Genomic DNA, 16,566 nt, shown 5'->3' on the forward strand with positions numbered 1-16,566 from the left:
ATACAGAAAAATCTATCTTTGCTCATTTAGCACTTCCTCCTCCCTCTGTTCTTCTAAATGCATGTGGACTTTTCATGTTTCCTAGGAATGAATTGTGCACTGTGTGGTACTAAGCACACTCAGTGTAAAAACAAGGTATTAGCGGGTATAATTCACATTTGGAAAGATGAGACAGAGCTACTTTCAGATAGAGAAAGAAAGGCAAAAAGAGGATGGGAACCAAGAATCTATCCACCAACAAGGTACTGGTTTGGTGAATTTTAAGAGTTGAGAGTCACAAGTGTGAGCTTTGGGAAACCTACAGGGTCCCGGAGATATTGTGAGTTCAGGAGGAATGAAGAGAACAAAAATATCACAAACCAAAGAAAACAAACTATGGAAAATTTCATTATAATCTCCTTGCTGCTCCATTATACCATTTCTTGCTCATATTCCAATCCCATTTCTCCATTCTTAATTTCTTCAAGACTCAAAGATTTTAAATAAAGGTAGAGCATAGTTTTTTACCATAAAATTAAAGAATAGGTTATATTATCTCTAATATTATGATTTCTCAAAAAGAGTTTCAAGGAAAAACACATTAAAGTTCCTTTAAGTGTCAAAGATAAGTTCCTCCTGCTTTAAAATCTCAAATCCAAATCATTGCTAAAGCTAAACTGATCACCTCTTGGGAACCATTAATTTAAAAAGCAATTAAATGGCTACTAAGTACCAGACAACAGGTGCACACTGGAGGATGCAAAATTCAACAAAGTTTGGCTGTTGACCTAACAAAACACAGAGATAAGTAAAGAACAGGAAAAAAGAAAAGTTTACTTTATAATAATTGATTAATCATAATGCTATAACTGGGTGTTGCTACTGTGCCACACAGGTGAGGGACACAGAACCCAACCTGGAAGACATGGGATTTCTTGTTGTGCTCAGTACAACAACTCTTGGGCTGACTTGTGAAGAATGAGCAAGGATCCAGGAGACCTTTCCAGCACAGGGACAGTGGGGTGAGAGAAGAGTTTGAGGGGAATATGGCATAAAGAAAGAAGACAGCTCTGCCTGCAGAGCTTTCCATGTCACATTACAGAGCCCAGAGTTTATCCTGGAAGCAGCAGGAATCACTCAGAGGATCTAACCAGGGGGGAACGTGCTCATTTTTGTGCCGAGATCACTGGAAGGTAATCATACAGCAGAGAAGGAAAGGGGAGCAGGACTGGAGACAGGCAGACTGCCTAGGGCAGAAATCAGTAAACTTCTTCCCTGAAAAGCCAGAGAGTAAACACAAAGCAGGGGGCTCTGGAAGCCATGCCGTATCTGTTACAACTAATCAACTTGGCCGCTGTCATGGGAAAGCAGCCATAGGAAACAAACACACAAGACTGTGCCCCAGGAAAGCTTTATTGGTAGAAACAGGCAGCAGGTTTGGCCTTCAAGTCTTAGTTTGCCGACTCCAGTCTAAAATAGCACTGTTCAAAGGAACTTTCTGCAGTAAGGAAATGCTCCACAGATGTTCTCCTCAGTTCTGTAGACACACAGGGCTATGAAGCACTGGAAATGCTACAAGGCATGCTGAAGAACTGGATTTTTGACTTAATTTCATTTTAATTAAATATAAATAGTCACATGTGTGGCTTGTGGCTACTCTACCGGACAGTACAGATAAAATAACAGCTAGTTCAGGAGCCCAGACAAGAGATGATGAGCTAGGGCACTGAGAGCAGAGATGGAGAGGAGGTGGCCAAGGCAGGCACTGTTTAGGAAGTGATAGGGCAGGACCTGGGATGTACCAAACACAGGTGAGGGAGAAACAGTCAAAGATGGTTCCCACATGTTGAGCAGAGGTAACGGAAGAAATGGCCAGGCCACAAGCTGAACAGGAGCATGTAAGAGAACACAGGGAAATGTGTTGCATTTTATTTCAGACGTGTGGATTCTGATGTGCCACCTGGGAGAAGAAAACACTTGACTACAATGCAAAGAAGTAAGTAATATTAAATATGCTTTTTTAATAGATAAAGCAACTGTAGTACAGGAATGTCACATAACTTAGCCAAGGTCAGAGCAAGTAAGTGGCAGGGTTAAATTGCAACTTGAGTCGCTATGATTCTAAAATTCTGGCATAGTTCATTACACCACATTGAGCAAATGGGTAATAGCTGAAACCTTGAAAGCACAATTCGCTAGGGGAAAGCACCGAGAAGGTCAGTGGGCCCAAAGGAGAGCCCTGGGGAACACCAGCATTTAAGGAACTGTCTATTACAGGAAAGACTGAGACAGGACGGTCAGAGCACTGCAAGAACCAGTGCGGTGTCATGAAAGAGAAGGGGAGCTGTGGCATTAGCAGGAGATGGCCAACAGTATCAAGTCCACAGAGAGATGCAATGAGATAGGCGCCAACCAGTGTTCACTGGATTTTGCACATGCAAGTCATCGGTACCTCTAAGGAAATCATTCTAGCAAAATGACAGAAGAGGAAGCCTAGTTTTAATGCATTAAAGAACAAAAAAGATACAACCAAGTAGAGAAGGCGAGCATAAACTCTGCACTTCCAGTGGTGACGAGATTTCAGCTACTGAATATACACTACAGTTAGCCCTTATGCATAGGTAGTGAATGAAAAGCGCTAGGTCAGGAGCTTTACACATGTAAGTAAATACACAACCAAACATATAGCCACGAAGACTCTTACCAATAAACTCTGAGGCCTATAGCATTATCCCTGTTTTATAGGTAAAAAAAAAACAAAAAAAAAACACAAAAAAACAGAGGCCCAGAAAGATGAGATAATTTTCCACTCACATACAGTGGGAAGCAGGGCAGCTTGGATTTGAATCCAGGTCTTCTGCCTTCAAAGAACATGTTCTTTGCTCTCTATACTTTCACATCATCAGAGTCTTTAAAAATTGCAGAAGAACTCTTACTTTAAAAATTTCAGATGGCCAAGGCAAAAGAACTTAGTGTCTTCTTGAAGAAATAAAAATTAAGACATACAAAACACTGACAAGCAAAATAAGATAGTACATAAGTATCTGGGAAAGAAAAGCTTAAGCAGCAGATATGTAACCTAATTTCTCCTGTTTGGGTGTGGAAGGACCATGGTTCCAACCTTTGGCAAGAAAAACAAGTGATGAGGCTAACTGCTTGGTAAGCACAATGATGGTATTTGCAGCAGAAGAGTCTTCATCCTTGGAATGCTTTTAGGATACATGTAGTCTAGTGTTGCTTATAATAAATGAACCTAGAGTGTACAGATGTATGGGGTCTGACCTCCCTGGGGAAGGTAACATAATCTATGTAACTATTTGAATATTAAATGGAGATATTTCATAACCAAGACAGCTACTTTATGTCAGCAATATGAACCATACATATCACCTAGAGACCTCATAGGTAACCTTATTCCAGAACGCGCCCAATGCAGAAAACCTTAGGGAGCCTTGCTGATGGTCCTGAACGTCATCACGCTTTGCCAGTGTCTCATGATTACCTGTATCCTTGGGATTATTAGTAAGGCTTGATACAGGGTAAGCTCCCTAATGCACGAGTCTGCTTTGACTCCCAATTCTCTGAGTTATCTCTGCACTAAGATACAAAAAGCTACATGTAATCGTGGGAGCGTTCCCTGGGTTTGGGACTTTGACCTAAAACTTGAAAGATAGGCAAAGTTTTCAAAGATGGAGGGAAAATGGAGGATATGAATAAAGGAGGAAAAGTGAGAAAAATCCACAGGAGCATGAGACAGTTTAAAGGTACAAAACTAACTCTAATGAGTGGTAAGAAATTAGGCTGGAGACATGGAGCACATCACGGAGAGCTTCAAAAATTCAGAGAAGATTCTAAGGAAGACACGGCGTTTAGTAAGAAAGTAAGGCACTGAAAGTGGGACAAAAGAAAGAGGACTTGGAGGCACTATGAGGAAAGACTGGAGAGTGGGTGAATGGAGAATCAGGAAGTCAATTTAAATGCTATCAATCACCCACGGGATCCTAAAGGCCCTAAACTAGGACCATGGGTATGGAACGAAAGGAGCAGCTAAACATTACACAGAAAAAATTACAGCAGACCCTGTTAAATGACACGATAATGGTAAGAAATGATAATAATAAACCCATTGTCAAAATGAGAGGTAGGGAGACAACTACCTCCCTCCAGGAGGTGGAGCTTAATTTCTCCCCAGAATGGGTTACATACTTCATGCCTTGCTTTCAAAGAAGAGAATAAGGAAAAGGAAAAACTTCACAGCAGAGAAACTTGTCAAATACCACCTCAACCACACAGCGGACGTTCACACCTCCAGTGATGTCACAGGGATATCACACAGCTCCTGATATGTGACAAGGGCAGTTCAGTTCAGTCGCTCAGTCGTGTCTGACTCCTTGTGGCCCCATGGACTGCAGCACGCCAGGCTTCCCTGTCCATCACCAACTCTCGAGTCGGTGATGTCATCTAACCATCTCATCCCCTGTCGTCCCCTTCTCCTCCTGCACTCAATCTTCCCCAGCATCAGGGTCTTTTCAAATGAGTCAGTTCTTAGCATCAAACGCTAAAGTATTGGCGTTTCAGCTTCAGCATCAGTCCTTCCAATGAGTATTCAGGACTGATCTCCTTTAGGATGGACTGGTTGATCTCCTTGCAGTCCAAGGGACTCTCAAGAGTCTTCTCCAACATCACAGTTTAAAAGCATAAATTCTTCAGCATTCAGCTTTCTTTATAGTCCAACTGTCACATCCGCACGTGACTACTGGAAAAACCATAGCTTTGACTAGATAGACCTCTGTTGGCAAAGTAATGTCTCTGCTTTTGAATATGTTGTCAAGGTTTGTCATAGCTTTTCTTCCAAGGAGTAAGCGTCTTTTAATTTAATGGCTGCAGTCACCATCTGCAGTGATTTTGGAGTCCCCAAAAATAAAGTCTGTTACTGTTTCCATTGTTTTCCCATCTATTTGCTATGAAGTGATGGGACCAGATGTCATGATCTTCATTTTTTTAATGCTGAGTTTTTCAAATATTGAGTTTTAAGCCAGCTTTTAAGTGACAAGAAGGGCACTTCACCTCTATAGGATTCCTTTCAAAAACCTATAACCTTTACCTAGTCATGAGAAAAACAGGTAAATCTAGACTGCAGGATTCTACAAAATAACTGGAGAGTATCCTTTAACAATGTTAAGGTCATGAAAAACAAGGGAAGACTAAGAATCTGTTACAGACCAGGGTAGATCAGGGAGGAAGACTGACAACTAAATGCAACGTGGCAGCCTGGATTGAATCATAGAACAAAAGGAAGACACTAATAGAAAAACTCGGGGAATCCAACAGTCTGGAGTTTACTTAGTAATAATGAGTCAGTGCTGGCTTAGTTTTGACAAATGTTCCGTGATAATGTAAGATATTAACAAAAGGGGAAACTATGTGAAGGGTATGTGGGAGTTTTTGTGTAATTTTTGTCACTTTTCTGCAAATCTAAAATTAAAAGATTCTTTTAGAAGAGGGACAACTTAATGTTGGTATCAAAATTTGGGAACAGGAGGAAGTTGGTGTCAGGGACATTAACTGGACCCAAGATAAATCCAGTAAAACAAAGTATTGTCATACCACAAAAGGAGCTGGGTTCAAGAGCCAGCTGGGTTGGTGTCAGGGACATTAACTGGACCCAAGATAAATCCAGTAAAACAAAGTATTGTCATACCACAAAAGGAGCTGGGTTCACCAACAAACTTGGCTAAGTTTCCTTCACCTTTCCAAGGCTCAATTTCCTTATTTGTACAATGGTGAGAATTCATATCACATATTCTCATTTTTATAGCTAGGATCTTGAGGAAAACATTTCCCCAAACTAGACAACCCAAGTATTAAATAATTAATGATACCAGTAACCTACCGCTGATTCACAAAAGGGCTGGAAAGTTCTGCAAGCAGGCGGAAATTCCCAATGTACACCAGCACACCATCCTTCTGGGTGATAAATATAAAACATCATGTCAGGGTTTACATTCTTATCAAAATCTCCAATCACTGAAGAAACATTCAACAGCTTCTTGGCATAAAACAATGATCATTATAAACACAAACCAAGTCTGCTAAAGTGATCTTCTTTATGAAAACTTAGAAATGTCATTAGAATTATACAGTATTTTTAAAAGACAACATATTGCACACTTATGTTCATTTACGTACATAATGTTCACTCAGAAAGACAGATTTCAAGCAGCAGTCTCATGCTGAACTAATGAATTCTGCAAATAGCCATGAGTAACAGCAGTCTCAAATTACCATAGAAATAATGATCATGGTAGTGTGAATTTCAAAAGTTGAGTAATTTTATAGCAGTTAAATATCTAATAGGAATTTAGTTTTATATCCATTAGACACACCTTAAAAATCTCCAGAGTGTGCTTCACTTCCTAAATAACAATATAAGCCTATGAGCAGACACACACTTGCCAAATGTAACAACACATGTTAAATCTTATCTGTCATATTTGACCTGAAAAATATATTTGTCAATCAGAAGATCCTATAGCTAAAACATACTTTGGGGACCTTTCTGAATTTAGAAACATAACGCTTAGTACATTCCACTAATTTTAATAACAAGAAAAGTATAATAGTGTTAATAAGCATTAGAAATAAAACCAAAAGTATACATTCCAAAAATGTTATGTAATTTTAAAAGTGTTACTTTAATGGAATCATTATAGCACTTCCAATTAAATCAGAATTATGATTATACACCAAAAGAAATAGTTCCACCTGCCCTCAAAAACATTCCCAGATGGCGCTAGTGGTAAAGAACCGCCTGTCAATGCAGGAGACATAAGGGACATGGGTTTATTTCAAAGTTGGGAAGATCCCCTGGAGGAGGGCATGGCAACCCACTCCATTATTCTTGCCTGGGGAATCCCATGGACAGAGGAACATGGCAGGCTGGAGTCCATAGGCTTGCAAAAGAGTCAGACACGACTGAAACGATTTAGCATGCATGCCCTCAAAACATGAGATATACAACTTCAGAAACATTATTCCCACTGTTTACAGCACACTGCCTTCCAAATGGGAACAATATAAAGCAATATTTTAGAAAATGATAATGAATGGACTTTTTATTTGAAGAGTCTCAGCTCTTCTCTATGTAAGTTATTTTAGGGGTTAAAAATTGAGAGCTGGATTGCAAGAATTAGTTTTTCCAAGATAAATCTAAAACTAAAACTTTTCATCATCTCAAACTCGCTGTCCTTAGTGAAACTGAAATGGGTTATGAGGAAGAAGAGAGGACAGCAGAGAGATGAAGACAATAGCCAAGATGAGCTCTGTGCACGTGGAGAGTGACGGGGAAGATGGTCAACATTTTAGAGGCGACTGGACACAGCCGTAGCAGTTCAAAAACACATGACAATACATGGGAAATAACTATCCACGTGTTGTTACTTTAACACAGGGATATGTGTGAATTTGAGATTCTATATTATTCTGTATTACTTACTTTTCTGTTACAGTAAATGTTTTTATTTAAGTGATAGAACTAGTTAATATCAGTAATTAATATCAGTAATTAATAGTGGGACTAATCAAACAAATCAAATTGTGGAAAAATATAATATTTTTATAATGTCTCTGATCTTTTATTTCTCTTGATGTTGAAATTTAGTAGGTTATGTTTTCAGAAGCATAAATGTAAGACTTTTTAAAAGAAGAATGCAAATACAATAGGACTAAACAGTTGTTACCCATATTTAATTTAAAAAATTGATATCTTTTTATCCATGACATACTAGGATATTTTCACTCTTTATCTCCTTTTCCAATAGTACCTTTCTGAAATGTCTACAGCCTTTAGGATATCCTTATTTTTTGCAGGATTAAAACAACTACAGTTAAATATAAAATTTACTTTGACTTGTAACTGTGCTCTTAGAGGTCCACATTACTGGTATCAGTCAAATATGATGATCTCAAGCTAAATATTTTCTCAATAAAGTTGTTTAAGCATAAAATACATAAAATTTTACTTATTAGCAATAGCAGGCTTTTGGAGTTATAAGAATTAAGTTTCCAGCTCTCTAACAATATCCATTCACTTTGTAGCTACAGGCTTGTTCTGGTAGACCAGCAGTTTGCAAGATCATTTGTATGTATAAATTCATCATATATGCCATCTATTTCTAAAATGTCTAAAATACATATCATTTTAAGATACCCTAGAGCATACTCAATGAATTCCAGTAAGTTACAGTTTTAGTATTAAAAAAGTTCTATTTAATGTAGCTACTCTTCTCTGGTAACATTTTTGAGTTCTGAGGCAGTCTTCTTTCCAAAAACCTGAGCCAGTATTTCACTGTATGAGTTTTCTCATTTCATTGTATGCAGTTTCACAATCTGCACATAACATCAAACAATGCAGGTACTGATAGTTCACCATTTTCTAGCTCCTTATGGCCTCTTCAACTATCATCATTTTGGAGAACCAGTACATAAATATCTGTTTCACTGCAACATTTTTCTGCATTCTCATCCTCAATCTATTTCCAAACTAAAGGACATTCCTCTTGCCTCACACTCTGAACATATGCTTACAGAGCAGGCCAACATTTGCTGGCAGCAGTCATAGCTACTTGTAGGCTCTTGTCCACAAAGGTTATCTCCTTCCATCTCCATAAAGTCAAATATCTCATTAAGCGTTTCTTCAGGTTTTGAGTAAATGAAAGGTGAGCAAGAACTTTCATTGTGAAAGCTTCAGTGTCACAGGTAAGCAAATCACATTCCTTTTTAACAGGATTGTATACAAGATGTAGAAGACATCAGCAGGTAATATCTTTTCACTTTCCTTGGTAAGAAGTTTATAGACTGAATGAGATTTGCCAAAGTTGACAATAGTACTGTCTGCTATAAAATGTAGATAGATGAGCAAAATCTAACTTATTTTTATATATCAACAATTTTCATGTTTTATGTGGTTTCTTAATCTTCACAGAAATAAAAAATTCGGTTTGAAAATCCATTTTTCAAATCAAAATACCAAAGATGGAGGGGGACATCTTTTTGTTGCTGTGATTTAATAAATCATTTGATATACTGCAGAAAGAATGATCATTGGTAAGATCTGACAGAATCAGCTCTATATAAGAAGCCATCACATCTGTTACCAAAATTTCCCCCTTCTTTCACCTACAGAATGTTTTAGTTGCACCTTCTGAATCAGGAAATCCAGCTTTACTCAGTTTCACAGAGAAATCAAGGGGATAAAATGTGTATATTCATGTGGAATATCCAAGCTAAATCAATGCCTGCTATTTTCACTTGAGCATTGGTGTCTTTTTGCAAGATGAGAAAAGCACAGATTAAGATGTATCTGCCTGTATTATTCCAGACCTGTGAGATTTGGTCTCTTCAGGTGCTTTTACATCCTCTTCTCCACCAGGCCTGTGTTGGTGGCTAGGGCTGCCATAGCTAAGTACTGCAAACTGAATGCCTTAAACAACAAAAATGTATTACCTTACAGTTCTAGAGGCTAGAAGTCCAAGACCAAGGATCAACAGGGCCATACGCCTTCTGAATGTTTTAGGGAAGAAGTTATTTTAGACCTTTCTCCTAGATTCTAACCGTTCCTTGCTTTCTGGCAGCTCAGCTCCAGTCTTCACAAGATGTTTTCCTTGTGTGCATGTCGGTGACCAAATCCCATTTTCATGAGGACACCAATCATATTGGATTAAGGACTAATACTACTCAAGTATGACCTGATTTTCACCTAACTAATTATTTCTGTAATGACCCTATTTCCAAATTAGGTCATATTCTGAAGTACTGGGGCTTAGGATTTCAACATATACATTTGAGGTGGGGCAGGGGACACAATTCAATTCAAAATTCTTTTATGCATATTGTGCAGTATGTTCTGCTTTGGTTACCCAACTTCCTAATTGTTTTTCTATCCATCTATGATAACATATCACTATACACAATAAGATATACTATGTATACTTCCGTATATAAAAGCTACTATAACCTTCTTTCTTGGTCATGTTTGTGGCAGTTTGGTGGTATCATAACTGTTGTCATTTTCATTATCTTCTCTTAGAAAAAATGGTCACAATATGTACAGTGCTAATAAACTAAGCTAACACTGTTTCAATAAAAATACAGCATTAATCCAATGGGCAAAGTCAAGGATGACTGCTCTTGTTCATGATTACAGCACACTTAAGTTGTGTCATTCAGAGTGATATGACGACAGATGATCCATTATTGAGAACTGCAAATCATGGCTGCCATGATTTTTGTGCATCACAGGGAGGGGTTTCATGGGATGTAGGATTTTTGATGGTAAAATGGTAAAACCAGGATAGACATAGGCAGGCCACTCCTAACTTTATTTTATTATGAAATTTTATTATAATGAATTCCAAGTGGCAGGTGAATATTTTCATTTTAATATGTAATAGGAATCACATCCTCAGCTAGGAGATGTGGGAATGAATAAAGAACAAGCATCTTGCCTCTCTTAAGTCATCCAGCAGGAAAAAAAAAAAACAAAGCACTTTAAAGAGAAAAGGAGAAAAAAATGTCACTCATATTCCAGGTTCCTGGATAGTTTGTGGGCTTATTTTTAGTTTGAGTGATTTGTTTCAAGTTTAGGTGAGTTTTTCCAAAAGAAGTGGTCAGAATAGCTAAATTAAGAAAAGGTCAGAAAAACAAGAAATTGTATTCAATGACAAACGATTCAAATAAAATTCTGAAGTTGAAATGCTCTTCTCTCCTTCCATAGTTGAATTCTGTAGTGAATAGGTTAAGGCAGAAAAGCCTTGCAAATAGTATAAAACTACAAACAATATGATTGAGGCCACAGAGGACAGAAAACGAAAGGAGAAAAGTTATTCTAGTAAGATTGTTACTTGAACCAGATGTAAAAATCTTGGAAATACTTTTACTAGTATAATCTTTCATTATAATAGATTCAGATATATAATAAACATTTCCTATTTTTTCTTAAAGATAAATTCTCTCATTCATAACATTGCCTTTCCCCCCTCAGTTAAAGGCAGCTCCTCATTCAATCCATTATTCTTAATGATTTTCTTCTTCTTTTGATTAGTTTTTTTAAGTCTGTGCTATTCTAGAAAAGTGTATCCAATGTTTAGAGAATATGATAGTCCACACTGCTGTACTGTGAGTTAATGTGTTCCTATGGTCAGTCAAAATCCTTGTTTAATTACTCACTGTGTCTTTCAAATAAACAGTTTTTCCAAAGATGAGATCCAATTCTAAAATTTATTTTTGTTTAATTTGCATTTTATGCAATTTCAAAAATATTTAAAAGACACCTCAAAGTCATGTAAAATACTGAAATGATATAGTAGTAATAGCTTTAATCTTAAACTTTAAAAGAGAATTCTATAAATTACTCTCTAGTTAACTTCAAAAACAAAAAAAACTATGTTCATGAAATAAACTATGTCTAAGACTTTTTTGAGAGTTTAAAAGATTACTTCTTCCAACTCCTTTCAAATTGGAACAGAATTTAAAATACCTATTAATCAAATATCAAATATCAGGTTTAACCTGACTTTATGATATTCTTTAAGTATTAAAAGTTACTAGTAAAAATAGTTGGAGAAGGCAATGGCACCCCACTCCAGTACTCTTGCTTGGAAAATCCCATGGACAGAGGAGCCTGGTGGGCTGCAGTATATGGGGTCGCTAAGAGTCGGACACGACTGAGGGACTTCACTTTCACTTTTCACTTTCATGCATTGGAGAAGGAAACGGCAACCGACTCCAGTGTTCTTGCCTGGAGAATCCCAGGGATGGGGGAGCCTGATGGGCTGCCGTCTATGGGGTCGCATAGAGTTGGACACGACTGAAGCAACTTAGCAGCAGCAGCAAAAACAGTATTTTTGGTACATTCTCTTTATCTAAATATGGCCAAAATACAAATTTTTCACATTTTGAGAAAATTTCCACTAGATTGTCTTTGAAAAAAATGGGCATAACATCCTGACCTTTCCCTTAACTTCTCTTACCTCTTTCTAAAGAGAATCAATTAGTTGTAAGCCAAAGATTCTCAAAATGTGGTCCTCAGACTAGCAGTATTAGCATTTCCCAGGAACTTGCTAAATTTGCATATTTTATTCTTGGACCCCATCCCAGACCTACTGAATCAGTAGCCCTGGGGGTGACACCAGTAATCTAGTTTTAACAGGTCCTCTAGGTGATTCCCATATACACTAGTGTTAAAGAGCTACTGTCCTAACCTAGAGATCGAAGTCCTAAGGAAACTAGCTCCCTACTTCTCTGAAATCATAATAATGGAAGATTTATAAAAGCCCTCATCAAAACCTGCAAGTGTTATCTAGGTGGACCTGATACATTCCACTAGAAAAGTTTCTTCTGATCCATTCTTGTCTGTTATTGTACTTAGCCCCCTGCAAATACCTACATACCCGGTTTCTCATTTACTGTTGTATCCATAAAGCTTAGTGCAGCGCCTGGCCCATGTTTCCTGAGTTGAGCCTTGCCTACTAATCAGTGTAAAGGAGAATCACCTCCAAAATCAAAATCCTAAAAGAGTCCTTCGGACCTATTTCTGAGCAGGTCAGTGCACCCTGATGAGAACGTTAGTATTCCACCCGAAAATGAAAACAGAAAAATATTTCAATTTCAATTTCTTTAAAGAGATCACTAGAGCAGTATTAGAGGTTATCATAAACTTGCTAGGAGAAAAAAAAAATAGATGACTAATTTCCAAACCTTGATACATTCAGGTTAGTGAAGGCAAGACAGGAAAAGTGGGCAGGCAACTAAAAGAGGTAGGGGAACTTGAGACCTATGTAATAGCTACCAATCAGAAGGAAAAGAGCTAGAAGCAGGTTCTCAATGAGCACACAAGCAGAGTCCCTCATCATCCCATGACCTCTTGTCTACTGATGAACTTCCCTAACCCCATATCCAGATCTCTTTAAAATATGAGGAATACTTTGTACCAGAGCTGTTAGGAATGTATGGCTGTCACTGCCACCACCATGATCTTCATCACTTTATAAAACAGAAGGACAGAGTTACAGTTAACTGATAGATGAGAGGTCTCTGGATGCCATGACCTCTTTATCCTAATACTCATGATAGAATTTCCATGAAGACTTACCAGCTAACTGACTGCTTAGAAAGTCTATAAAACTTTATCTTCTTTGGACAATTCCTGATGATTATTAAGCAGTTAAGTTTAAGGAGGCAAGGATAGTTAATGAATGATTATGGGCCTGTGGTCTGAAAACCAAGATTTGAACCATAGCTCTCCTGGGTGACCTTGGGCAAAGATGACCAAAACCTCAGTTTCTCCATGTGTAAAACAAGCAGAATACCATCCTTATGACAGAACTGATGTGAGAATAAGACGCAATGCATACTAACGGCAAGCAGGAAAAATACTAAACCAGAAAAGCACTGCAAAAAAGCACTTTTTTAAAAGTTAAAAGTGAAATAGAACCAGGTACTTTTTCTTACCACAGCTATTAAGAAGATTAAATAAGTTTGAACAAGTCCTGAAACGATGTATTTTTTTCCTGCCTATGTACAAGCCTTCAACTCTAGTCATTGATCCCTGGATGACTACACAAGACTAAGGGCCATGCCTGCGGTGATGACAATGAACAGATGATAGGAAAGACAGATCATCATCACAATTAGGACTAAACTGTAGGTTCACTGCTGCTATTTTACTATATATTAATAATCACTCCTCAAAAAGTAGTTAATGTTACTTTCTAATTGCTGCAGAAAAAATATCCATGTTGGACAGGAAAACAAATACTTCTAAGGGAAGTCTCCCCTGTTTTATTTGCCCAGTAGGTTGTGTCAACTTTATACCTCACTTTACACAACTATACTGCATCCAAGCCAAACTTGCTTCTTCATGATAAGCTTATGCTTATGAGCATCAAAATGTGGTGAGATTGAGATAGCCTCTGAAGACTGCCTATTTCAATTACCCACAGATTTCTTAAATCCCTTCTACAAAAGTTCTTCCAGTTTCTCCCTCAGCATTGAAAACTCTGTGTTAAGAGGAGTAGCATCTTCTAAAGCAGCTTTACAAAAGTTCCAGAACTATTCTGTACCCTCTTTGACATCTACCTGCTAGTCCTAATTCCAGATTCTGGCTATCCAAAATCACTTTTTCATATGAAAGTGAAAGTATTAGAAACTCAGTTATGTTCAACTCTTTTGCAAACCCATGGACTATAGCTCGCCAGGCTCCTCTGTCCATGGAATTCTGCAGGCAAGAATACTAGAATGGGTTGCCATTCTGTTCTCCAGGGGATCTTCTCAACCAGGGATTGAACATGGGTCTCCTGCAACGCAGGCAGATTCTTTACCCTCTGAGCCACGAGGGAAGCCCCTCTTTTCATATCATAACCCTTCAAATATTTAATGACTGTCCAAGTACCTATCTTCTTTACAGGTATCATTTCTACTCTGCACAGAAAATTCTGGCCTATCCTCCTCAGAGTTCCTTAGCCCTATAAACTGCCAGCATTCACAAGACAAAAACAAACAGATGCAACAACAAAACCAACCAATCTCTTGATGAAAAGAGCCATTTACATATAACACTCCCTACATGTTAACCAATTCAATCACATTCGCACATACATCTTTGGAAGACACTGGGTAACCTTTCTAAAGAGAATTTTAGTAGAACATGTCACTATCCTTAAAAATGTAAATACCATTTGCCCAGGAACCCCACAAAACTAACCTTTGAAATAACTATGTATAGGCACAAATATGAAGACATAAGAATGTTTATGCAAGTTATATACAATAGTGAAACTTAACAAACACATAAGGATAGAGAACTGATTAAATATGATTGTATATCTACATGCCATCCACAGAGATAATGATGCAACTAGATGGCCTGAAAATAAAAACATTTTTGGAAACTTGCTGAAGATTTCGAGAGTGTACCTCCTTTACCCTCTTTCTTGGAAAATATTTGAGGATATACTATAGCATGAGTGAATAAACCAAGACAGATATGGGGTAAAGGAAGCAGTGGCCTCAAACCAGAAGGTAGTGGCAGGAAGCCTGGGACATTAACAAGCACACCTAGAGGGCAAGAGAATGGAGAGCTCCAGGGGCAGGTTATCTGGGGAATTTGACTGAAGAGATGGAACAATTCAAATATATGATAAAAGCATATGTTACAAAGGGGAAAAAAAAAAAAGAAGGCAAACAGTCTAAGCAGAAATTAGATAGGAAAAATAATCCTAGCTGTTCAGTGAACTATTTTAATACAATCATAAGAAACATTTCATTTTCTCTGTGTAGGATCAACTGAAAAGCAATATGATTATAGGATAAAAGGCAAATATTGTTAAATCTTAGTGATACAAAAGTTCACATACAAAGTACCAAAACTGGGAAGCAGGGTAGGAGACATGAACAGGACAGAAGCGTAAACATCTTCACCTTAAGGGATCAAGAGGTCCTACAAACCCAGAATAAAAGTGTTTAAAGTTTTCAAAGAAACTGAGAGAGGAACTCAGATTACTTGAACTACATGGGAAGAAAGACGGGAAAAGAGATAGAGGTGGGAGAGTTAAATTCCTACCCACCATAGCAAGAAGATAATACATGGTATCTAACACTGACCAATTAAGATGTGGCTGACAGTCACCTCAGTGATCACCAGCAATTCTGTCCCTTCCTGCGCGTGCACAGTGATCCTCAGATCGCGTGCTTGGGTCTTACTTTCCTCCCCTTGAATCTGGGCTGCCTCGGTGACTCATTTGACCACCAGAATGCAGAGGAAATGAAGTTCTGGTCTTCTGCAGCTAGGTCACAAAGAGCCATGCAGCTTCCTCCTGGGTCCATTAGAATATTTGCTCTTAAAATAGCTCCTCTTGGAACACAATCGCCAGGCTGTGAGATGCTCAAGACGCATGGAGGGGCCACATACAGGAGCTTGAGGCAAAGACCCTGCTGATGTTCCAGCAGGGAACTAGCATGAACTACCAGCTACTTGAATGAGCCCCTTTCAATCCAGTCAAGCCTTTAGATTATCCGGTCTCAACTGCTACCTAATAGCACCCACATGAGACCTCACCCAAGGACCACCCAGCTTTCTTCCTCCCTTTTTTTTTTTAATATAATTTAAAACTTGTGAGTCCGTGGTTTCACTGGCCTGAGTCAGTATTCGAACTGATGATCAAATTGTCACATTTGTAACCAATGGGATAGCCATTGTGTTGGTTCCAGTGTCCTTTTGAGAAAACCATATTAGTCTTTGATAGGTTCCTTGCTTTCTGACAGATTACCTTATTTTGTTGTATGCAATGCTTCAATATGTAAAACAAATTTTAAATTTTGGGGTTTGATCCTATTCATATACAGAAGAGTATTTTTTAATTATTCATATACACTGATAGGATATATTCCTACATGTAAATGGTGATTAAGTAAATATAAATAGTTATCTCTGGGTTGTGAAATTGAGCATTAGCTTTTCTTTTTGCTTGTCAATACTTCCTAATCCTCAAATAAAAATAAGTGACCAAATTAATTTTTTCAAATAGCTCT

The 16,566-nt window shown here is 37.9% G+C and overlaps 1 protein-coding gene across 5 annotated transcripts in view; it reads right to left on the reverse strand.

Moving 5' to 3' along the window:
- Positions 1–16,566, reverse strand: part of LOC120856834 (TLC domain-containing protein 4-like) — a 69,936-nt gene that overhangs the window by 13,262 nt on the left and 40,108 nt on the right. For 4 of the 5 annotated variants that reach the window (XM_040232257.1, XM_040232258.1, XM_040232255.1 and 1 more), the window contains exon 6: positions 5,873–5,946. In XM_040232257.1, coding sequence (XP_040088191.1) covers positions 5,873–5,946 — 74 coding nt within the window. The remainder of the gene's footprint in view (positions 1–5,872; positions 5,947–16,566) is intronic. The other variant, XM_040232259.1, reaches the window with a different exon arrangement.

The sequence above is a fragment of the Oryx dammah genome, unplaced genomic scaffold, assembly GCF_014754425.2.
Source record: "Oryx dammah isolate SB20612 unplaced genomic scaffold, SCBI_Odam_1.1 HiC_scaffold_28, whole genome shotgun sequence".
NCBI lineage: Eukaryota > Metazoa > Chordata > Mammalia > Artiodactyla > Bovidae > Oryx > Oryx dammah.